The sequence below is a fragment of the Nyctibius grandis genome, chromosome 3 (genome assembly GCF_013368605.1).
Source record: "Nyctibius grandis isolate bNycGra1 chromosome 3, bNycGra1.pri, whole genome shotgun sequence".
NCBI classification, from domain to species: domain Eukaryota; kingdom Metazoa; phylum Chordata; class Aves; order Nyctibiiformes; family Nyctibiidae; genus Nyctibius; species Nyctibius grandis.
Window position 1 is genome coordinate 114,996,419 of NC_090660.1, and position 23,915 is coordinate 115,020,333.

General features: G+C 61.9%; 1 protein-coding gene across 1 annotated transcript; it reads left to right on the forward strand.

The window, feature by feature from the left end:
• The first annotated feature begins 427 nt into the window (after positions 1-427).
• Positions 428-23,834, forward strand: NRBP2 (nuclear receptor binding protein 2). Its single transcript, XM_068396008.1, has 18 exons — positions 428-598; positions 12,591-12,713; positions 13,022-13,123; positions 13,314-13,403; positions 14,417-14,457; positions 14,544-14,638; positions 15,188-15,211; positions 15,516-15,599; positions 16,632-16,687; positions 17,372-17,467; positions 17,795-17,927; positions 18,510-18,612; positions 18,759-18,809; positions 19,028-19,163; positions 19,917-19,970; positions 20,416-20,479; positions 21,316-21,371; positions 22,598-23,834. Exons 1-18 carry the CDS (start codon positions 482-484, stop codon positions 22,664-22,666), a joined length of 1,494 nt encoding a protein of 497 aa, XP_068252109.1. The 5' UTR covers positions 428-481; the 3' UTR covers positions 22,667-23,834.
• Positions 23,835-23,915: the final 81 nt, after the last annotated feature.

Here is a 23,915-nt window from a genome sequence, read left to right on the forward strand (position 1 = left end):
TGCGGCCTCACCAGTGCCGAGCACAGGGGGACGGTCCCTGCCCTGGTCCTCGCCACACCATGGGACAGGCCCTGGGACCGCTGGGTCAGGCCGGGAACCGGGGCTCCGGGGCGGGTGGGACAAGCCCCGGGACGTGCGGGGAGCAGCCGGTAGGTGCGGGGTGTGCGGCGCTGGGGGCTGTGGGGAGCGGGGCTTGGGGGGCACCAGCCGGCCCCAGCGGCGGTGCGGGGTCCCCATGGAGCATCCAGGGACCGGGGAGTGTGCGGGGCCCCTCCTGCGGGGCGGGCCGGGGGGTGTGCGGGGCCCCTCCTGCGGGGCGGGCCCGGGGGGTGTGCGGGGCCCCTCCTGCGGGGCGGGCCGTGCGCGGCCGCACGTCCGGAGCGGGGCGGGCTGAGCCCGGGGCCGGCCCCGCACGGCGCTGTCAACCAGCGGCTGAGCTCGGCTCGGTTCATCTCGGCTCGTCTCGGCTGCCGCGGCGGGGATGGCGGTGCCGGAGCCGGACGCGCGGCTGGCGCAGGAGAAGGAGGAGGAGAGCGAGGAGGAGAGCGAGATCCTGGAGGAGAGCCCGTGCGGGCGCTGGCAGAAGCGCCGCGAGCAGGTGGGCGCGGGGCGCTGCGGGACGGGCGGGGCTGGGGCCGTGCGGGGCTGCGAGCCGCCCCCGGGCCGTGCGGGGCTCCGAGCGCTGCCTCTCGCCCGCCGCCGCCCCGCAGGAGCCCGCTCGGGGGCGGGCGGCGCCGCTGGCCCGTGTCCCGGGGCCGGGGCTGGGGCCGGGGCCGGGGCGGCTGCATCCCCCGGGCAAGGGCAGCCCGGCCGGGACCCGGTCGGCTCCCGCAGGTGCCCAGGGCGAGGGCGGTGGCCGCGGCCGGAGGCCGGTGGGGAGAGCTGCTCCGGGGGGAGCGAGCCGCCGGGGCGGCTGGAGGCGTGAGGGGCTCCGGTGCGGGGAGCCGGGCTGCTGTGCCCCGGTGCGGTGTGTCCCGGTGCAGGGAGCCGGGCTCGCCGTGCCCCGGTGCGGGGTGCCCCGGCGCGGGGAGCCCCGGTGCGGGGAGCCGGGCTCGCCGTGCCCCGGCGCGGGGAGCCCCGGTGCGGGGAGCCGGGCTCGCCGTGCCCCGGCGCGGGGAGCCCCGGTGCGGGGAGCCGGGCTCGCCGTGCCCCGGCGCGGGGAGCCCCGGTGCGGGGAGCCGGGCTCGCCGTGCCCCGGCGCGGGGAGCCCCGGTGCGGGGAGCCGGGCTCGCCGTGCCCCGGCGCGGGGAGCCCCGGTGCGGGGAGCCGGGCTCGCCGTGCCCCGGCGCGGGGAGCCCCGGTGCGGGGAGCCGGGCTCGCCGTGCCCCGGCGCGGGGAGCCCCGGTGCGGGGAGCCGGGCTCGCCGTGCCCCGGCGCGGGGAGCCCCGGTGCGGGGAGCCGGGCTCGCCGTGCCCCGGCGCGGGGAGCCCCGGTGCGGGGAGCCGGGCTCGCCGTGCCCCGGCGCGGGGCAGCCCCGGGCGTGCAGCCCGCAGCGAGGGCACTGTTCGCCGGGGACCAGCCGTGCTGGGCCGCCGCTCGCAGCCGGCCCGTGGGCCCCGTCGAAGGAGGCCAGGGCTGTCGGAGCCAGCGCTGGGCTCGGTCTCCGAGCTGTGCCTGCTGGCAGCGGTGCGGGTGGCCGGTGACCACGGGCAGGCCCTGCGGGAGCGAGGACTTGCTGGGTAACTCGCGGGGCAGGATGGTGACGGGGCTGGTCCCTGCACCATCGCCTCCAGGGCTCCACAATCCGGTTCCTCCTCTCCAGACAAGGGATTTGGCCCGTTTCAGCTTCTCTTCTCAGCCCGGGGGCTCAGCACAGCCCCCCTGCAGCGTGTCCACCAGGGTTTGGCAGTGTCACCCCCCTGCCCTCGCTCTTCCAGATGTGTCCCCCACACCAGCGTAACGACCACCTCCCCTGGCAGCGGAGCCCGAGCCTCCCTGCCTCTGTTGGGGCACCTGGGAACAGGGAGCAGAGGCAGCGGGTGAATCCTGACCCCAGGCAGGGGTGGGACAGCACTGACAGGCGCTATCAGCTTCTGGAGGGTAAAAGGGCCCATCAAAGGCCAGCCCTGATCTTTATCTTCCCACCACCACCTGCCAACGACCTGTCAGTCGTCCACAGTGCTCTAGGCTGGCTGCAGGCTGCCCAGGTTTTAGGGGCTTGGCTGAGATCTTGATAACCCGCTAACGTCGGTGCCATCAGCACCTGCCCTTCTCGTGTCCCTCTGTGCCTTCTGGTGCTTCCACACCCACACGTCACCCTTAGATCTCCGTTCCTGCTACCCTACCACCTCTGCCCGTGTCTCTACAGCAGGGTGTACGTGCTGCTCGGCTGGTGCCTGGCCCTTGTCCCACGGTGTGCACGGCACATGGTGAGTGGCACCACGTTCAAAATACCACGGCTCCTTCCCCTGCTTGTCCTCGGTGCTCCCGGAGTGTCAGATCCCACCCGCGTGGCACACCCGGGGTGTCGGAGCCAGCTGTATCTTTGTCTTGTGCTGTTCCATTTACCTTTTTGGGGACGGGCTTTGCTGTGCCCGTTGTTGGCCGTCCCTCTGTGCCCTGCGTCTGACCGAGCTCCAGCTGCTGGCGCAGGCGTCGCCGTGCCAGTCACCACCTATTCTGACCTAACGGTGACATTTAATGGTGTGGATTTGAACATTTAATTTCGACATGGGAGCGTTCTGGAGTGGTGTTGCAGTGGCTGGAACTGGCCCCTGGAGCTTTGTCCCCCTGTGCCAGCATGTGGGAGAAGTGGAAACAAATGTGGAGCGCAGCCCCGTCGGTGCCGTTCCCGTGCAGATGTTTTGGTAGCAGGTCGCTGTGCCGTGCTGTCCATCCGCAGGGAGGTTTTCTTGCCGCAGAGGTGAGGAGGGTGGATCGGCCTTTCCCAGGTGTCGCAGGGGAGCAGGCAGCCTCGTGACCCTCGCTGGTTTGCGACGCGGTCACGCATCACAGCGATGATTTGCGGTGCCTGAGTCACACCTTTGGCAGCACAAGAGGCCCGTGGACCGCTCCCCGGGTCCATGTGCCGTGCCGAGGCTGCGTGCCCCGGGGGACTGTCCGCTCCCCGGGTCCATGTGCCGTGCCGAGGCAGGCTGTGTGCTCCCCAGGTCCATGTGCCGTGCCGAGGCTGCGTGCCCCAGGGGACCAACCTCTCCTTGGGTCCATATCCGAAGCCCAGCAGCCTGTGTCGCAAGCGCCGGTTTCAGGGTCCGGGGTCTGTAAAGCTGCCGTGACAAAATACACGTGAACCCGCACGGGGAAGTGGTAGCACTGCCTAAACCGCAAACATAAGTGCAGGAAGTTTTGTGTAAGAGCCTCTGTTGCAAATCCATCGGTGCTGGGTTACGGACCAGGGAGAAGAGCCACCTCTTGCTGTCTGTGAGCTGTCGATGTGGGGTCTTCTGGCACGGCCGAGCAGCCGCTCTGTCTAACACACGTTCTGGTTGCCGTAAGCGCTTCAAGTATTTTTACCAGTGGGGATTTTCCCTCACTATCCTGATGATTCATTATCATTATTTATTCTGCTTTTACCAGAACAGCCAAGTCCTGTGAGGGATGCTCAGTGCTGTGCTTGGTCCGAGGTCTCGTTGTTTCAAGAACGGGTCAGCAGGGTAGGGGTCAGGGACCTGCTGTCCCTGCCGCAGGCAGAGCCCGGGCACGCGGCGTGGGGCAGTGCTGGAGCCGGGGGAGCTGGAGCGGGCAGAGCGAGCGCCCGGTACCGTGTGCTGATGCTCGGCAGCGTAGGCTGAGAGCAGGTTACGGTAAATCGCTGGTGTGTGTGTTAATGACGGGCACAAGGACCGCACCTCCGGTTCTACCCGTGGCCCTTGTAGCCGTGCCGCACCAGGAGGAACGGCTGAGGGAGCTGGGGGTGTTTAGCCTGGAGAAGAGGAGGCTCAGAGGTGACCTTAGTGCAGTCTACAACTACCTGAAGGGAGGTTGGAGCGCAGTGGGAGTCGGCCTCTTCTCCCAGGCAACCAGCGCTAGGACAAGAGGACACAGCCTCAAGCTTGGCCAGGGGAGGGTCAGGTTGGACATGAGGAAGCATTTCTTCTCAGCAAGGGTCATTAGCCATTGGAAGGGGCTGCCCAGGGAGGTGGTGGAGTCACCATCTCTGGAGGGGTTTAAGAAAAGCCTGGCCATGGCACTTAGTGCCCTGGTCTAGTTGCCATGGTGGTGTGAGGGCAATGGTTGGACTTGATGAGCCCAGAGGGCTCTTCCAACCTCATTGATTCTGTGATTCTGTGGGAAGATGCCGAGCAGCAGCTCACGGCCCTCCTGTGCAGCGGTTCCCCACGGTTCAGGTACGGACACAACGGCTAAAACGTGCCATGGCCGCAGGGCTGGACCTTGATGCTGAGCTGGGTCTGCCTGTGCCCACCACAGAAGAAAACAGTTCCCTTCACCGCTTCCCCTGCCTATTTATGGTGCATATATTTATGACAAACATGAAGTCACCGATTTCCACGAGCGGTTCAGGAAATAAAAGCCCTTACAGCATCTCTGTGACGCCTGTGGAGAAACAGCCCTGTGGATCCTTCGGTGGCCTCACTCCGTGTCGGCACAGCCCCGGTCCTGCCTCTTCCAGTTCCCTCCCTGTCGGTGTGGGAGCGCTGCTGCTGGAGACTTTTCCGTTTAGGAAGACGGGTTTTTTTCAGCGTTGGTTTGATGACTTCATTTACTTTTTCCATCCACCCTGTGGAGTAGGAGTGGAAGGGAGAAGAATCTTGGTTTACTGCTGACGTTTTGCAGCGTTCCCTATGAATACAGTTTCCTGAGTGAACCCTACACCTTGTTACTGAGATCAAACCGTTTTTATCCATGTTGCTTTGCTGTTGCAAACCCTTTATCGGTTTGGAGAGGGGACTGTTACAACCAGTAGGTATTTGTTGACCCTGGTGTTCACAGGCACTGTTACCACCGCGTTAACCTGTGACACAGACTGGGTTCAGGCTGTTATTTCAGCCAGCTCTCCAGTATCTCTCTGGGTGTCCATCGCTCCCCTCTGGTCACCTTGGTTAGTAAAAGGGTTAACGACTGAACGTGCGGTGATACAGAGCCCTTGAACTATGAGCTTTAACTTCCAAAACCAGCAGGACGAAAGAAAGGGAAAAGGGAAACAGTGACAGAAAGAAAGAGCAGAAATGCTGAAGCAGAGTTTAAAGAAAATAAAGTGATATTTAAAAATGTGCAAGAGGGGGAGGGTTTGAAGTGTTGCCATGGGCTCCCGCAGAGCAGAAAATTAAAACAAAATAAGGAAAAATAACCTGAGCATTTGAATGCGCTGAGGTGCGAGGGGGTTCCCCTTTTTAGGCGTTAATTGTGTTTGCAGTTTGCAGTGAGCATAACCAGTTCTGTGACAGATTATTTGGAAAGCCTCCAACTGTTTAATACTTGCCACCAGAGTTATTTTTGAAAGCTGCTTTGTTGCCAGCCCTCCCCGGAGACTGGGAGCTGGAGGGTGCTTTGTTGTGAAGTGCTTTTCCAGCACAGAGGGATCAGCTGAAGGACTTAGCTCCTTCTTTTCATGCCTTCTGTTTTTCCTGCTCTTTCCTGGGTTTGTGGCTTTTGTTTGCTGCGGTTTAACTTTCTGGGATGAGTTCACTTGTTGACCTCAGCTCATCAGACAGGTTCGTGTCCCAGGGCTTTGCTCCGTGCCCCAGACAGGAGGTGGGGCAGTGGTTTTAATCGAGGGTGCTTGTGAAGGCAGGACCACGCTGGTCGGACTCAGGCGGCACAGCTCACCGAGAGATGAGCTTTGCTGGCAGCAGGCAGTGAAGCCCTCAGCGTGTTCCGTGGGTCTGGCAGCAAACACGGCTTCGCACGCTAAATCTGGCGTCCTCGTCGTCACCGCTCTGGTTCGCGTGGGCGATGCGCGAGGGCTGTTTTGCCTTTGGCTTCGGGTCCGCTTTCCCTGTGCTGCTTTCTCCATTTCAAGGATCCTTTAATCCTTCGTGCTCTTACACCCGGTCATAACAATCCTCTGCCTTGTTCTCGCTGCTGGGGCGGGGGGTGACGTCAGCCGCGTGGCAAAGGTTAGTGCAGAAACTTGTCCTTTTTCATGCAGTAACATGCTCTTTTTATTCCCCTTCATTTTCCCCACAAGAAATGCCTTCCTGTTTGCAGCTCGTTGCTCCTCGGTGTGCTCCCGAGGCCCTGCGTGTCTGCTCTGGCTGCGCCGTGTCCCAGACACCCGCAGGGAGCAGTCCTGGGCTGCTCCCTCCAAACCACACACCGAAGAGAAGCACTAAATTTACCAGCTTTCTCCATGTTTTGTTCCCTTTCCTGGTTTTAGCCAAGCTTTCTTTGCCCTTTCATTGCTTTTCCCAGGCAGGTGGTTTTTGTTTATGGTGGCCACACGTTGCACGTGAGCCTTGCAGGCTCGTACCCCTTGTGTGTCCCTTGTCTTCTCCTTTCTGATGTGACCAGAGAACGTGCACAGTCCCAGAGGTTTCTATGTTTTACTCATGGGACAAGGGAGGTGTCCCACGGTCGTGTTACAAAATGGATTAAGAGGTGATCAGGTGCTCGTTGGTTGGCTCTTCCCTTTGGCACGCCGGCGTTTGATGGTTCACACGTGAACGGCGATGTTTTCTCTTCAGCATCCCTCCGTAGCGATGGGGTACCGGTCAGCAGGGGGTTTGTTAGTGCTCATTGAACCTGCCCTGCCGACAGCTCAGCTCCCGGCTCGGGCTCGCTCCGTGCCAACGCGGCAGGAGGGCAAATCCCCTCCCAGCGCGGTCAGCGGGGCAGGTCCCACCAAATGCCTCTTAACCGGGCTCATTCCTGCCGGTCACCGGGCTCCCTGCCTCACAAAGGGCTGCTGTTCGCTGCTCCCGGCCGGCCTCGGGTGACCGGCCAGCGCAGCCTGTGGCTGTCTTGGTGGCAGGGAAATAACGACACTCGCGTTGCCTCCAGCGTGCAGGATCCCAGAATCAATCAGGTTGGAAGAGCCCTCTGGGCTCATCGAGTCCAACCATTGCCCTCACACCACCATGGCAACTAGACCAGGGCACTAAGTGCCATGGCCAGGCTTGTCTCAAACCCCTCCAGAGATGGTGACTCCCCCACCTCCCTGGGCAGCCCCTTCCAATGGCTAATGACCCTTGCTGAGAAGAAATGCTTCCTGATGTCCAACCTGACCCTCCCCTGGCCAAGCTTGAGGCTGTGTCCTCTTGTCCTATCGCTAGTTGCCAGGATCTCTCCCGGCTCTTAGCTGGGCAGTGGAAAAATGCTCTTCTGTGCCTTCTTCTCAGCAGCGGAAGGAGAACAGGGGACACAGTGTTTGCTCGGGCAGCTGCTGGGCAGGAGGGAAGGGCAGCCATGGGAGTGGAGAGAAAGGAGAGGCTTCATCCCCCACTCCGGCGGGCAGAGGGGACGGGCTGGCCGGGGCTGCCTTTCTGCTCCGGATCCTGCCAGGAGAGGCTTCCTCTCCCTGTCCGCAGGTGTTAAACAGCGACCTCCCCGCTGCTGCTGATGGGCAGGGGGTCTCCTGGGGATGGACAGGGAGAGTTCGTGGAACAGGGCTGGGTGGAGATGCCACTTCTGCCCGGGGATGGGGGAGCTCCACCGCCTCACGTCCTGCTGGGGTACCACGATCTGCTTCCCTCCCTCGGTGCCCCCTGCCCGCAGCGGGGCCGGGCGCCTGGTTGTTGTTGCTGAAACGCCGCTTGTGCTTTTGCCCAGAGCTCTGCTCCTCCTCTCCTTCCAGTCAGGTTGGAAGAGACCTCTGGGAGCATCGAGTCCAACCATTGCCTTGACATGGTGGTGTCAGGGCGACGGTTGGACTCGATGAGCCCAGAGGGCTGGCAGCACATCAGCCCCGTGTCCACGTGGGCCTGAATTAGTGCCGAGAATCTGTTTTTGTGAGAGGCAGGATCGAATGCTTCACTGGAATCAAAACATTTGCTGTCTCATGTGTCCCTTCACCTGTTCGTTGTGTAACAGGATCGCCCGGAGAGAACAGGTTTGTCTGGCACCGCAGAGCCCTCGTCTTGCTCCTGCGCTCCCTGTGCCCTGCAGACAGCAGCAGGGTGGATGTCACCACCCGGCTCTCCTGTCCTGGCCCGGGGTGTCCCTGCCGCAGTCTCGGACCCTGGTCGGAGAGGGGCTGTCTTGGCTCTTCACCCAGGGAACCCCCCGTGCACAGCGGGACCGCGGCTGAGCCCCCCTCGCCCCGGGTGCCCGCTGCCCGCACGCTGCTGCTCCTGCAGCCTCAGCCCTCTCACATGTTTTCCTTTCCTTTTACACGTTTTAAAAAGTTATTTCCGTGTTGCGACAGCTGCCCTGCGTGTTGCATAGCACGGGGTGGTGGGGAGAGGGGTGCTCGGCCAGGGCCAGGGAGCCCCTGGTTCAGGCAGGCGAGGGGAGCCCAGCCCCTGCAGAGCACAGCCCCCGTTCCTCCGAGGGGACGGTCCCCGCTCCCCGAGGCTCGTCCCCGTGCCTCCGCAGCACCTCCTTGCTAACCGTAACCTGAACAGACGTCCCTGGAGAGGCCCAGACACAGCCTTTACTGTCTCCCAGGCTTACGAGGCGCTGGCGCGAGGGCCAGGTCGGGATTTGCTCTGCCGAAGGGCTCTCCAGGCACGGTGTGTTCCCGGCTCAGCCCAGCAAATCCCACCAGCTCCCGGCGCCCAAAGGGATAACGTGTCACGAGGATCAGGTGAACTGTGCACGCAGCGAGCATCGCCGTCGGCATGTCCTGCCAGCTCCCCTCATTACCAGCAGCCAGGGGTCCTGCTCTGTGGCAGGGCAGCACGGGCGCTGCCCCCTGACATGGGCACACGAGGGTTGTCACCTGTAGCATCGACACGTGTCTGCTGTCGCCGTGCGGCCAGGTGGGTCCTGGTGCTCTCGCCAGCGCGGCGTGGCTGGTCCTGGAGATCCTGGGGCCCCGTGATCTGGGAACCGCTCCTCTTGCTTGGCTCTCCCGTTGCGGGGCTCTTTGGCTTCGCCCCGTGTCCTCCAGACGGTGCCGTCCCTTACGGGGCTTTCTGTCCCCAGGGTCGACTCTGCAGCACCCATAGTGGTGGCTGCAGCCCAGGGGCAGGCCGTGGGGCCATGGGTGCTCGCAGGGTTGCTGCCAGCCTGTGCTGGGTGGGAAAGGGCCCCGTCCCGCACAGGCTGCGTGCCCGTGTGCCACAGGCGGCAGCTCGGGAAGCTCATCCACCTTGGCTCCGGTATAGACAGGGCGAGCGTACGGAGCGCTGGCAGCTGCTTTGCTCTCGTGCACATTCACGGGCCTTTGATTCCCAAAACTTCACCTTTCCCCTGGTCTCTGGCTCAGCACCAGTCCAGAAAAACCCCTGAAGAGGTTTGCTCCTCTTCCTTCCAGCCTCGGGACACACTGAGGCTGGGGGTCAGCCTCCTGGTGCATCCTCCAGCCTGGCCGGGTGTCTCCTCGTGGGCCCTTTAACGGCCCCTCGGTGTTTCTGTGGTGCAGCCTTTTTTGGGGATGGTTACGTGATGGCGATGCCTGGGCTCGGGGTGTGAGAAGGAGACGCACCATTTCCCTCCCCTTCCCCGCTGCTGCTTCGCATCTGGACGCTTCCCTCGCGCAGCAGCTGCCTGCCCGCATCCTGCTCCTGTGCCGAGGTCCTGCAGCGGGGCCACCGGCGGAGGAGGCCCCTGGGACCGCTCCGTGCTCAGTGTCCCGCCGTGGCTGGTGTGTGCTGGCACGGGTGGCGTGGAGGGGTGCTCGGGGGGGGCAAAGGAGGGTGGCGGGGTGTCCCTGTCGAGGGATGGGGCCAGCATGTGCTTGTCCTGAGGGTGTGAGTGGGGGTTTCTGGGGAGAAGGAGAAGGCTGGCAGGGTTCCCCAGTCTCCTAGGGCGACCCAAGAAAGGTGACAACCACCTTGTCCTTATTGTCATCTTCCAATGGGGTCCAAACGCCGGTGGCAGCGGGATGCCTGCCCGTTGCTCTCCAGCCCCGCGCCTGCCGTGCTCAGCCGCTCTCTGCCCCCGAACCGCATCACTAAGCCTTTCTCTGTGGACTGTTCCAGTCCTTGTTGACGTAAAAAGCTCAAAAGGGAGCGATTTATTGTAAGGTGCAACCTGATCTGTTGTAAACCCTCGCTGACTGGTCCCCAGTGGTCTCTCCAGGCCGGGCTCAGCTCCTGCCAAGGGCTTTCTGGAAGCAGCCTGAGCAGCGGGTTTGCCCGGTCCGGCGCTGGAGCCGTGCCTGTCCCACACGGTGCCCAGCAGCACGCAGAGCTGCCAGGAACTCCGAAGCCACGGCGTGAGATCATCAAGGTGACCCGTGCCGGTTCTGTTTGCCTCCAGTCCCCTCCGTGATTAGGACGCAGCGTTGATTTATTCGTGCGGCGCCGGAGCTCGCCGCGCAGGGCAGCTGTTCAGCATCAGTTTTATTGTCGCTCAGCACAAGACCGAGCACGTTCGCGTCTGCACGGAGCAGGGAACGTTCCCGCCTCTGTCTAATGCTCCTCAGCACGTACTGCAGCCTCCCAGACACCCGCGGATCCGCTGGCCAGAGCCGTAAGCACCAGGACACCCTTTGATGCTCCGAGGGCTGGGGGGCGGCGGCGGAGGGACGACCCCGTCCCTCTGCTGTGGGTCACTCAGGCAGGCGGCCGGTCCGCAGGGACATTGTGGCCGTGGCAGGTGAGGAGGTGGCCCCTGAGGGTCTCGGACACGGCGGTGCCTTCGAGCCAGGCGTCAGTGACCTCGGTGCAGAGCTCTGTTACCCCAGCATGTCCCTGTGGCTGTATGGGGCCGTGCTCTCCATGTGACCCCTTGTTCTTGGCCCCGTGGCCACTCACTGGTTTGAGGACAGGATTTGTCTCGAGACCATGAGCTGATTTCCCAGTGACATTTTTGGAGGGAGGCGGCGGAGCACCTTCCCAGAGCGCTCTGGGACCAGCAGACCCCCGTGGTGCTCGGGTGCTTGCCCCCAGCCACTGTCCCTCCCAGCACAGCCTCCACCGAGACCCGTCACTGGCTGCCGAGGGCTCCAGGACTGGTCCCCCTTGGCCAGGCCAAACCCTCCTGCTGCCGCCCGCCCTGGCTTTCACACCAGCACCATCAGCCTCGCCAGGCCCACGGCACGGGGCCCGCAGCATGGTGCGATGGCCCTGCCGTGGGGCAAGGGCTGAGCTGTGTCCCCGCCGCCCTGGCAGCCACCCCACCAGTGCCGGCTGTGTTGGCACTGGGAGCTCTGGGACTCGCTGGTCGCAGGCTGCGGTCAGCGGGGCCGCCCGGCCGTGTCACCGCTGTCCCTGCCGGGCTTGGCGCGAGGCACGCGGAGCACGTGAGCGGGGGAACAAGGAACAGAGGTGCTTTGTGTGTCCACAGCAGGAACTGGGCCACGAGCCACTGTCTGTGCCCTGCTAACGAGCCGCGGGGGCTGCAGGCCCGCGCCTGCGCCCGCTGTTGCCCCGTGCCGCCGCTGTCCCACCCCGCAGGTCAGGGCCTGCCTGGGACTCGGTGGTCCTGGCCTGGGGACTGGTGACCTGGTGCTGCCCCCAAGGCAGGATGGGCAGAGACCCAGCGCAGGGACAGGGCTGCGTGGCTGGGTCCTGCTGGACGTGGCCTGCGGAGGTGGCATCAGCAGAGCAGGTCCCCGCGAGGGCCTGGGGTGCAGCGCCATGACCTCAGGGGTGGGAACCCCTCGCATGGACCCCAAGGCATGGGGAGTTGCCCCCAGTCTCCTCGGGATCACAGAAACCCAAACTGGTTTGGGTGGGAAGGGACCTTAAAGCCCATCCAGTTCCACCCCCCTGCCACGGGCAGGGACACCTTCCACCACACCACGTTGCTCCCAGCCCCATCCAACCTGGCCTTGAACCCTGCCAGGGAGGGGGCAGCCACAGCTTCTCTGGGCAACCTGGGCCAGGCTCTCACCACCCTCACAGTACAGAATTGCTTCCTCACATCTCATCTCAATCTCCCCTCTCTCAGTTTAAAACCGTTCCCCCTCGTCCTGTCACTCCATGCCCTTGTCAAAAGCCCCTCTCCCGCTTTCCTGTAGCCCCTTCAGGCACTGGAAGGTGCTAGAAGGTCTCCGCGGAGCCTTCTCTTCTCCAGGCTGAACAGCCCCAGCTCTCTCAGCCTGTCTCCAGAGCAGAGGGGCTCCAGCCCTCGGAGCATCTCCGTGGCCTCCTCTGGACTCGCTCCAACAGCTCCGTGTCCTTCTGTTGGGGCCCAGAGCTGGATGCAGCACTGCAGGGGGGGTCTCACGAGAGCAGACGTTAAAATGATGATGTTCTGGCTTTGGTTTGTCTGCACCTTCTGATTTCCCTGTCCAACGTGAGTGTGACCATCAGCCGTGGGTGTGGGCTGGTCCCCCACGGCTGCTGGGAAGTGGGGTCCGTGTGGGTGTCCCCAGGAGTGGGCCTGGCAGGTGACTGTCACCGCCGGCTTCTCGCTGGGCTCGGAGAGTGGCGAGGGGCTGGCGTGGGGACTGCTCCGAGTCGCTGTCTCTCTCCTGCACCCTCATGTCCTGGAGAAGCGGTGTGGGCTGCCGGGGTGCCTGAGCTCCCAGGCAGGCAGGTCCCGAGGGCAGGGCAGGACGGGCAGCGCGCTGGGCTTGGCTCCGCTCGCTGTGTCTCACGCCTTCCCGTGCCTCGCAGGTGAACCAGGGGAACATGCCGGGCATCCAGAGCACCTTCCTGGCCATGGACACAGAGGAGGGCGTGGAGGTGGTGTGGAACGAGCTGCTCTTCACGGACAAGAAGGCCTTTAAAGCACACGAGGTGAGCCATCCCCCCGGGGGGAACCGTGCCCACCTCCCCTGAGACCCCCAGGGCGACAGCACCAGTCCCGGCTGCCCGTGGGCAGCAGCGCTCAGCGCAGCCTGTCCCACTGTGCCCCTGTCCTCGTGGCATTGTGCTTCCCCTTGGTCCTCTCTCAAAGACAGCTCCGTGTGCCCCCTGCACCCCAAAACCAGCCTTGCCCGTGGCCGGGGGCACGGCTGCTCCCCAGCCCCAGGTTTCCTTGCTCTCAGAGGTGTCCCGCTGTGCCCCAGGACCTGCCACCTCACCTGTCCTCTCTGTGCCCACAGGAGAAGATCAAGACCATGTTTGAGCAGCTGGTGCTTGTGGATCACCCCAACATCGTAAAGCTTCACAAATACTGGCTGGATGTGAAGGACTCGAAGGCGCGGGTAGGGAGGACTCGGGGAGACAGTGTCTGGGGGTCCCTGGGCTGGGGGAGGGATGCCAGCGGGAGCCAGGCAGGATCCCAGCTCTGTTCCTCACCCGGCTCCCCGAGACCCCCCGTCTGTCACTCGCGTGCTGCGGGCTGGTGCAGCCCCCGGGCTGGGCTGGGAAGGTGACACCTCTCTTCCCTCCCAGGTCATCTTCATCACAGAGTACGTGTCCTCGGGGAGCCTGAAACAGTTCCTGAAGAAAACAAAGAAAAACCACAAGGCCATGAATGCCAGGGTAGGTTCCTGGGAGCACGCACGGGGTGTCCCAGGTGAAGGGGGCAGCTCTGGGGGGGTCTCTGCTCTCTTATAAGGCACAGCAAGTGTCTGCGGTTGTTCCCTGAGTCACGCGGGGACTCCCTGCTGTAGGGAGATGGCACCATGGTGAGGGCCAGAGCAAGAGCAGGAGGTCCCCGGGCCAGCGCAGGAGCGGGTCCTGCTGTCAGGACGTGGCCCCGAGGGAGGGGGACCGGCTGGGGCTGCTGCAGCGAGGTTCAGCTGTGTGGGGCTGATGGCTCCCGGGGCTGCTCTGTGCTCCGGGAGGCCTCATCTCCACCATCCTCGGGGAGGGAAGGTGGGCTGGTGGCTCTGTCACTGCTTGGGCTGAAGGACTAGTTTGACCTGCAGACCCACTCGTTCGGGGTCTGGTGAATGGTTTTGCGGGCAGGTCTCAGCTGGCCGTGGCTGAGGAGCTGGGTGACCGTTCTGGGGACCCTGTGCTTGGCCTTGCAAGCCCTGCCGTGAAGCCTGAGCTCGGTACCACTCCGGTGCCCTTAGGCACTCCTAGGATTGAGACTCACTGTGGGTGTCTACGGAGAAAACCATGTGCACAGGCCCCACAACCGCAGCTGGCTTTGCCTCCTCGGTGACGTGTCTGTCCGTGCTCCCACCGGGGTTTTGGGGCTCAGGGGAGCTCTGTGTGCCGGGAAGGATGAGTGCTCAGCTTTGGTGGTGTTCTCTGAGCAGGGGGTGGAAAGGAGACTGTTAGAATCGCAGACTGGTTTGGGTTGGAAGGACCTTAAAGCCCATCCAGTTCCAACCCCCTGCCACGGGCAGGGACACCTTCCACCAGACCAGGTTGCTCCAAGCCCCATCCAACCCGTTGCTCTGGGCCAGCGTGAGGCACACCTTTGGTGACAGTCTGTGCAGGGTGGCGGAGGGCAGTCCATGGGTGGTGGGGAGGAACGATGTGATCCAGCTGCGGGGCTCCCACAGTGTCTAGCCTGACAGCCGCCCTGCTCTCTGCCCTAGGCCTGGAAGCGCTGGTGCACGCAGATCCTCTCCGCTCTCAGGTAAGCTCGCCATCGCACGCTGCCAGCCGTCCTCCTGGCCGGGCTGGGCGCCGGCATGTGCTCAGGGCCGCTCTGCGCTCCCCCAGCTTCCTGCACTCCTGCGAGCCCCCCATCATCCACGGCAACCTCACCAGTGACACCATCTTCATCCAGCACAACGGGCTCATCAAGATCGGCTCAGGTGGGGGCTCCGGGCGCTGGGAAGGGTCGGGAGGGGGAGGCCGAGGGATGGAGGGTGTGGGATGGCGTGCAAGGGGGTTCTGCTGGGCAGAAGGGGCAAGAGCTGCGGGGTCCCTTGGGGCATCACCCGTGCAAGGCCTGCAGGTACCTTCTCTTCTACCAGTCTACAACTACCTGAAGGGAGGTTGTAGCGCAGTGAGAGTCGGCCTCTTCTCCCAGGCAACCAGCGATAGGACAAGAGGACACAGCCTCAAGCTTGGCCAGGGGAGGGTCAGGTTGGACATGAGGAAGCATTTCTTCTCAGCAAGGGTCATTAGCCATTGGAAGGGGCTGCCCAGGGAGGTGGTGGAGTCACCATCTCTGGAGGGGTTTAAGAAAAGCCTGGCCATGGCACTTAGTGCCCTGGTCTAGTTGCCATGGTGGTGTCAGGGCCATGGTTGGACTCGATGATCCCAGAGGGCTCTTCTAACCTCATTGATTCTGGGATTCTCTCTGTCCCCTCTGCTCCACGCCTTCTCCCTCGTCACTCCCGGGTCGGCGCTGACGGCAGTCTGGCACAGGGTGTTTGCGAACGGTGAGCGTCCCGCTGCCACCTCCCCAGCACGTTGGTCGCGTCCCTGGGTCACCCTTCCTCCCCCACGGGCCCGGGGCACCTCGCCGGGAGGCTTTGCAGCACGGAAGGGCAGCCCTGGGCTCTGCGGGCATGGAGACCTCGTCCCGCAGGGAATCGCTGCTCCTGTCTGCGAGCAGAGGGGTCTGCGGGGGAGCGGGACCTCGCGGGGGGTGGGCACGGGCGGGAGGGCACCCGTGGGTGCGTGCACCCCTGGGGAGCAGCTCCAAGGAGTTGTGACACCGAACGCTCCTTGTTCCCCCCGCAGCCCTCCCGGACGACCTGCGAAGCCCCATCAAGATCGAGAGGGAAGAGCTCCGCAACCTGCACTTCTTTCCGCCGGAGTACGGCCGTGAGTGAGGGGTCTGTGTGCCAGGGTGCGGGCAGCGTGGGTGCCCTGGGGTCTGTGTGCCGGGGTGCGGGCAGCGTGGGTGCCCTGGGGTCTGTGTGCCGGGGTGCGGGCAGCGTGGGTGCCCCGGGGTCTGTGTGCCAGGGTGCGGGCAGCGTGGGTGCCCTGGGGTCTGTATTCCGGGGGTGCGGGCAGCGTGGGTGCCCCGGGGTCTGTGTGCCGGGGTGCGGGCAGCATGGGTGCCCCGGGGTCTGTGTTAGGGGTGCGGGTAGCGTGGGTGCCCCGGGGTGTGTGTTGGGGGTGTGGGCAGCGTGGGTGCCCTGGGGTCTGTGTTGGGGGTGCGGGCAGCGTGGGTGCCTGGGGTCTGTGTTGGGGGTGCGGGCAGCGTGGGTGCCCTGGGGTCTGTGTGCCAGGGGGTGCGGGCAGCGTGGGTGCCCTGGGGTCCGTGTGCCGGGGGTGGGTGCCCATGTGAGGCGTGGGCACAGCGTGTCTGCAGCAGCCCAGAGCTGTTCAGAGCATCCCTAACGCGCTGTCGGCCGTGAGTCACAGATCTCGTGAGAGCAAGTGACTGCGATAGCGTTGTGGGTGAGGGCAGAGCGGTGCCCGTGGGGACAGCAGCGGTGCCAGCACGGGGGCAGGCTGTGCGTTGGCAGTCACTGGTTAGGGGCAGGGTCTCAGCTCTGGGAAGGTCGGCGTGTAGCTCAGGAGCACTCAAAAGCGTGTGAAGTGGCACCGCGGTGAGGGAAAAAGGAGCGAAGCGTCTTCGTGCCACGTGAAAACTCATGATGTGATCCTCATCTTGAGTGTTTTGGGGCAAATTTGAGGGGAATAAATGAGAAAGGTTTGTGCAGGGAACTGGGAGAAAGTGTGTGCTGGGGTGGGGGGAGCAGGCGTGAGCAGAGGGGTGGGCAGGGGCGAGGGGGTGCGCGGGCAGAGGCGTCTGTAGGGCTGGGGCAGGGAGCAGGGGCCGCTCCCAGGGCGAGCAGGCGGTGGCCTGTCCCTCTGGCCCGACGTGGTTCTGGCGTGCTTTTGCAGAGAAGGCCGACGGGACGGCTGTGGACATCTTCTCCTTCGGGATGTGCGCGCTGGAGGTACGGAGCGGGACGGCTGCAGCGCCGGGGGACCCGCAGTGACGCCCGGTTACGGGGCAGGATTGTTTTTGCTGAGCCTGCTGGGGGTCACGGTGGCCTGGGGACCCTCCCGAGGAGGCTCCTTGCCCTTGTCCCAACCTCCCTGTGAGCTGGGATCCCTTGCAGCGATGGAGACATCTCTGCTGGGGTCAGCAGAGCATCTGCTGCTGCTGCAGCCCGCCCTGCCCTGGGCACAGCAGCGGGCTGAGCTGAGCTGAGCTGAGCTCGTCTGTGCTGGGCTGGTGCCTCCTCTTCCTCGGTGGGCTGGGAAGGGAGGGCGCAGAGGGCAGGGACCGGCAGTGCCGCTCCAGGAGGATGCGCAGCACCAAGCCCAGCTGGCCCGGGCAGGTTGGGGGGCTGCTGGGGCTGCTTGTGTTGTCCCAGGTCTGTGCGGTGCCCAGGGAGCAGCTGCCCGTGGCCGCGCCGCGGTGACCCTGGGAGCAGCCTGGAGCGCTGCTGCAGGGAAGAAACGGGCCCCGAGCGCAGCGACCCGGTGGCCAGGGAGCTCCGGGGAGCCCAGGGGGTCCAGAGCCCGGCCAGGCTGCGTGTCCTGGTGCTCCACAGGGGATGTCCCTTTGGGAAGCCCTCGGGGACTGACCCCGGGCTTGGCCGCGTGTGGACATGGCTGCGCTCCTCCCTCCTCAGATGGCCGTGCTGGAGATCCAGAGTAACGGGGACACGCGGGTCTCGGAGGAGGCCATCGTGCGGGCACGGCACTCCGTGGACGACCCCAACATGCGGGTGAGTGCAGCTGGGGACAGCCTGACCCACCGATGGGTCACGCGTCCCTCCTGGGGCGTGAATCTGCCCGCCAGCGTTCGTCCCCTCGGCTGGTACCCAGCACATCAGAGCCAGCCTGGCATCCCCGCGTCCTCCCTGGCCCAGAGCACGCCATGGCCGGGCTGCTGGTGGGTGCCAGCACCGTGCTGCCCGCCCACAGCACAGCCACATCCCTCGTGCTGCCAGGGACAGCCCCGGGGCCGGGAGGGAGCCGGGCTGGCAGCCGTGGGCAGGGAGCAGGGAATGTCCCGCTTTGCCCCCGGTTTATGCCTTTTCTTTGACCCCCAGGAGTTCATCCTGTCGTGCCTGACCCTCAACCCAGACAAGAGACCGACTGCCAATAACCTGCTCTTCCACCGCGTGCTCTTCGAGGTGCATTCCCTGAAGCTGCTGGCAGCGCACTGCTTCATCAACAACCAGTGTGAGTGACCACGGGGCCACCCGGCCCCGTCTGGGCTTGTGCTGCTGCCCCGGTGGAGCTGGGGGGTGATGCCCAGAGGGCTGGAGACAGGCTGAGAGAGTTGGAGAAGAGAAGGCTGCGGGGAGACCTTCTAGCACCTTCCAGTGCCTGAAGGGGCTACAGGAAAGCAGGAGAGGGGCTTTTGACAAGGGCGTGGAGTGACAGGACGAGGGGGAACGGTTTTAAACTGCAAGAGGGGAGATTGAGATGAGATGTGAGGAAGCAATTCTTTGGTGTGAGGGTGGTGAGAGCCTGGCCCAGGTTGCCCAGAGCAGCTGTGGCTGCCCCCTCCCTGGCAGGGTTCAAGGGCAGGTTGGATGGGGCTGGGAGCAACCTGGTGTGGTGGAAGGTGTCCCTGCCCATGGCAGGGGGTTGGAACTACATGGACTTTAAGGTCCCTTCCAACCCAAACCAGTTTGTGATTCTTATGATGTGGCAGAGACTGGGGAGGAAGGTGGTGATTCACAGACCTTCCCTGGGGTCTGTGCCGCTGTCCTGCTGCAGGACCTCCCCGCTGACAGCCCCTGTCTGCCTGTGCCCTAGATCTGATGCCCGAGAACGTGGTGGAGGAGAAGATAAAGGAATTGGACTTGAACATGGTGATGGCAGAGATACGGAGAGAGGGTCGGCCTGGAGCACAGTGGAGGTGAGCATCAGTGGGGGAGATTTCATCGCTGTGAGCCCAGGACTTGCATCCAGCCTGGTGACCCTGGTGCCATGGTCTAGTGGTCCTCTGTTCTGCTCTTCTGTCCTGCCTCTCCCAGTAACCTTCCCGTCCTGTTTCTCTCCCAGGTACTCAGAGGTCTCCTTCCTTGAACTCGACAAATTCTTAGAAGACGTCAGGTGGGTTGAGGGTGGTGCTGGCTGACCTGTAACGAGGGGGGCTCTGTGGCCTGCCACCTCCTCACCGTGCTGCCACTCCACGGGCTCAGATCCCCGGGCTGGGCCATGGCCTGGGCCATGGCCTGGGGGGAGTCTGGGGGGTCAGCACAGGCTGACCTGTGCCAGGGCTGTAAGAGGACGGGGCTCAGCCGTTTGTCCTCCCTCTGTGTCCGTACCAGGAATGGGATTTACCCCCTGATGAACTTCGCTGTTTCCAGACCCCACGCCCTCCCACGCGTACTCTCCCAGCCCCAGGAGGACCCTCAGAAAGCCAAGACTCCCACCCCGGAGCCCTTCGATGTGGAGACCAGGAAGGTAAGGTCAGCTCCAGGTGGGGATCCGTTTCGCCAGGGGAGGTTCAGGTTGGACATTAGGAAGCATTTCTTCTCAGCAAGGGTCATTAGCCATTGGAAGGGGCTGCCCAGGGAGGTGGTGGAGTCACCATCTCTGGAGGGGTTTAAGAAAAGCCTGGACATGGCACTTAGTGCCCTGGTCTAGTTGCCATGGTGGTGTCAGGGCCATGGTTGGACTCGATGGTCCCAGAGGGCTCTTCCAACCTCATTGATTCTGGGATTCTGTGTGATGCAATGTGGGGTTTCCACAAGAAAATCCATGTGTCACTTTAATAATATTCAAGGTTTCAGTTTTGCTCTTCTGTCCCATTTGAGGACTGGTCGTCCCATAAGGACATGAACAAGTATAATATTAAGACGTAACCAAGAGTTTGGGCAGAGTTTTAGGGGAAGCCTACCCCTGGCAACTGGAGCAGAAGAATTCATCCTGGCTGTAAAGTCTTCCCAGCGCTGGCCGTTGCGCGGGGCTCCCTTAGCCACCTCTAGCCAGCTGACGATGGGCACGGTTCTTTGGACGCTGGACTAAACTAACCCTCAGCTGCTCCAGCCAGGCCATTGCTAGAAACGTGGGTAGAAGGGGAAGGTCAGGCTGGCAGCTGGAATTGAGGAGTTTCAGCAGGAATTTGAGAGTCGTGCTTGGAGAGCAGCAGTAGAGCGGGGCTGGGGGAGCCAGAGGGACTGCCTCCAAGCTGATGTTGATTTTGGCCTCTTCCAGGTGGTGCAAATGCAATGTAACATGGAGCTGAATGAAGACAAGACCCAGTGGCACGTAAGTATCTAGCTCCTACTCTACATGAGGCACTGGGGCAAGACCTGCTCTCTGTACCCATCTCTGGCATCTCACCAGGGAAAAAGTTTGGCCTCGGGCAGTTCGCTGCAGTGCCCAAAGGGCTTGCTCTTGTCCCTGTATAATAAAAGAAGAACAACAAAGCCACCAGCCCCCTCTGGCTGCAGGACAGGAAGACCTTGACATCTTTGGACATGTTTTAACTCTACTTCTTCCTAGTTTAACAGCTGCAGGTTAGCTGTAACTGTGGAGAGACCATTCCTCTAGGACTCAAGCTGCTCTGCCAAGGACATCCAGCATCTCGGCAGTCACCAACGTCCTCCCCGCTCACCACTGCCAGCAGTTTCTGGTGCTGATGGTAGAGCCAGCACCTTTCTCTCTTATGGAGAAACTGGTGGTTGTAAAGAGCGCTCTCTTTTTTCTGCAGCTGACTCTTCTGCTGATCCTGGAGGACAAACTGCATCGACAGCTGAGCTACGACTTGCTGCCCAGTAGGTTTCCTCGCGAGTACGTTTGTGTGTGTGAATGCAGAAGGATTGCGTGGTGGCCCCGGTTGGGTTTAGGCTCAGATTGTGTTAGACAGATTGTATTTACAGCCAGCTTTTCCTTCCTCCTTGTACTGGGAGAGCAGACTGGACCCTAATATCTGTGTGGTACCAGTTCTTGTCCACTCAGACCCTGAGCACACGGCCTCTGGCACGTGGTGGTAACCTGCACTCCAAAGTGAATGCTGGGAGTCCACTGAGTGGCCATCAAGAACAGGCATTTCACCCTGGGACGTGTGGGGTGTGACTCGTGGGGTAACACCAGTGAATTCTTCCCTCATGCCCAACAGTGGTGGGGTCCCTGCACCACCTTCCAAAGAAGGTGGACTCTCCCCCAAGGGAACCCCGTGGCTCTGGGGAAGGGGCTTCTCCTCAGAGTAGGTCCAGCACAGCAGGCTCCTTCCTAAAGCACGCAGGAGCCTTCTGGAGGCCGTGCAGCTCGAGTCCCTTGATGGCTCACACCAAAACTAGAGCATAAAGCTTGGAAATCACTGCTGGGGAGTTGCTGCCCCACCAGCTCCCGTGTTTTTCTGCCTGCCTGCTCTGCACGCTGAGCCAAAACAAGCAGAAACTCCCCATGTGACACACAGCCAGGACCATTGTGCTGTGTGCGATGTGGGGCTGCAGCTCGTTCCTGCCCAGCACCTTGCTCAGCTCCCGGTCACTGCCCGCCTCTGCGCTCCCTTTGCCCCGGGGTTACTCAACAGTTACGGAGCCAACCAAGAGTTTACAGCTGAGAGACGTGTGAGCTTCCGTGTCCTCACCGTTCCTTGTCTCTGCAGCTGACAACTCCAAGGACTTGGCCACGGAGCTGGTGCATTACGGATTCATCCACGAGGTAAGCCTCCTGCCACCCCGCAGCCCAGCCCCCAGATCTGTGACCCCGCGTGCCTCAGAGGAGCCAGAGCTCCTCCGTCCCCTATTTTTGTGGGATTTTTTCTCTCCGTACTTCACTCATACCTAACTCCGGGTGGCTGTTTTGAGGGGACACTCAAATGGTGACGGCGGGGTTAAGCACAGGAACCTCGCAGTGATTCTGAGCGAGAACCAGCGTTGTGCCAAGGGAAGGAAGCCGAGGCCACCTCCCCTCTCCCAGAGGAGTCGCCCGGTAGCCGGCGTTGCCGGGACGGCTGTGCTGAGCTCACCCTGCGGATTTCTGCCTGTCGGAGATGTCCTGCCCCGGCGTTGGCCAGGCTCTCCCTTAGGCATTGCAGACAGCCCCAAGAAAGAACTCAGGGCAGCCCAGGCATTCAGACTGCTCAGCAGCGTGGCCTCCAGGAAGGGCAGCACAGAGAGAATTAAAAATATATTTATTTTTATTCTGTACAAGTTAAGAATTCTGGGGCTGTAGGTAAAGTTTTGGAGAATTCCCCATTCCGGATGCTGACGTTAGACAAGGAAGGGGTCAGCTTCCTCGAGCGAAAACTTTGTGTGAGTGCACCTGGAAAAAAGTACATTTAGCCTTTCTTCCTTCATTTGATTGAGAATTTTGAGTTTGTTTCTGGCAATTCCAAAACCCCTCTGTGATACAAGGCGGGGGTGTTTGTATCCTTTACATATAGTCGTGTATTTTGGTAATCTCTTTCTTAAGGGATAAACATTCTAATTATACTAGAAACCACCCACTCCTGAATGTGTCAGGAAAGAGATTTCTGTACAAAATAGTTGCCAGACCAATAAAAAGTGACGTTAATTTTAATTTTTGTTAGCAGTGAGGGTATAACTTTAGATCCAGTGGTCAGTTAATTAAGTTGAAATTAAACAAAAGAAGCTGGACCTGTTGTGTCCCTTCAGATTGGAAGCTCCAAAGAACTGTCTGCTCTTTTGCTTTTGTATTCCACCTGATACAAAAAGGCTCCATTCTTCATTGGGCGTTATTCAGTAAATATTATGGTTATTAACAGTGTGTTCCAGGTGTACTTGCGAGTTGTTCTCTTCCCAAATCAAATCTCAGATGTGACATTGGTGGCTTGGGATGGAGTCACATAAGGAAGGCGATGTCCAAGGTGGCCAAGGCAAACTGATCTCCTGGCGTGGTTTTTGTTTTATTTTATTTTATTTTAGGACGACTGTGAGAAGCTGGCTAACTTCCTGGAGAACACCTTCCACAAGTACCGGTCTCCTCCCTTGTGAGTCACCTCCCTGCAGCCTGGGACAGGGAAGTGCACCAGACTGGAAGAACCTGCGGGGCTCCTGACCGCACCTCCTCCAGCAGGACTGCCCAGGCGCTCGCTCCTGAACCCTGGCAGTCCTGAGAGGTGCGCGCCTGAGCTGTGGTGTGAGAAGGCAACGGCAAGTGGAGGCGTCGTCAGCAAACACAAGAAATCACACGTGCATCATGAGGAGTCGGGACCAAGCAGGAGCACGCGCTCCAGTCCCCGCTCCTGAAGCAGCAAGCCAGAGGGAGTTGTGAGGTGTGGGGGAGCGGGGCTGCACCCCCTCCCCGGTGGTGTTTGTGACGATGCAAAGCTGCTGCAAGAATCCCCCAAACTGATTAATTTCCCTCTGGGAACGATAAGCTTTTTTCACTGCCAGTCCCAAAGCTTTTCCTTTCCTCTTCGCCAGCCGGTGATACTGGCAGAAGGGGGGAGGTGAGCAGGCTTGGGAGGCTGTGGTGCAGCTTCCGAGCTGCCACGTTCCATTCCTTGTACCCAGTTTCTCCCGTTTTGTTAAGGTTTCCCCAGCACAGATGAACCGCTGTGATGCCTTGTAATGAGAATCGCACACCTTGGTGTAAGCTGGAGAGGACTCTGTGAGCTGGGCTTGGTGCGGCGTGAGAAATCCCAGAAATCCAAACCCACCAGCTGGATCCAGACACGTGGACCAGCGTAACCTCACTGGTGCTGAACACAACCCTTGTCATTCCCCCTTGCCCTTCTTATGGCCTTCCAAAATCTTGTGGCATCTTAGGGGGAAAACCCCTGATGTCTCTTCCTTCCCTGCTCCTCCTGTGATGGTTGGAACTTCTGCCGTTAGCCTGGAGAAAGGGGCAATCGGCTGCTGCGCACGTCGGGTTCGGTGGGTGAACAGTGCAAACAGGAATTATTTGTGTCGCCAAAGCCACGCAGTGCTGCCCCGTGCTGTCCGCGTTGTGCTGTGAGGAGCCAGCTGTACCATGCTGCCGCGCTGTGCCGTGCCGTGCCAGGTCCTCCGCGTGGGACCGCCCGCGTTACGCTGCCCGCGCCGGGCTGGGTTTGCCGTGCCGGGCTGCTGTGCTGAGCTGCCAGCTCGTGCTGTGTGTCCCAGTCGTGCTACGCTGCGCCAGCTTTACAAACACAAATCAATAAAGCCGCTGAAAGCCGCTCGTCTCGTCAGAGCGCTCGCTCAGCAAACTGCTCGGTCATTGCTTAGTCGCTCTTCCAGTTAAACTAAGATGTGAAAT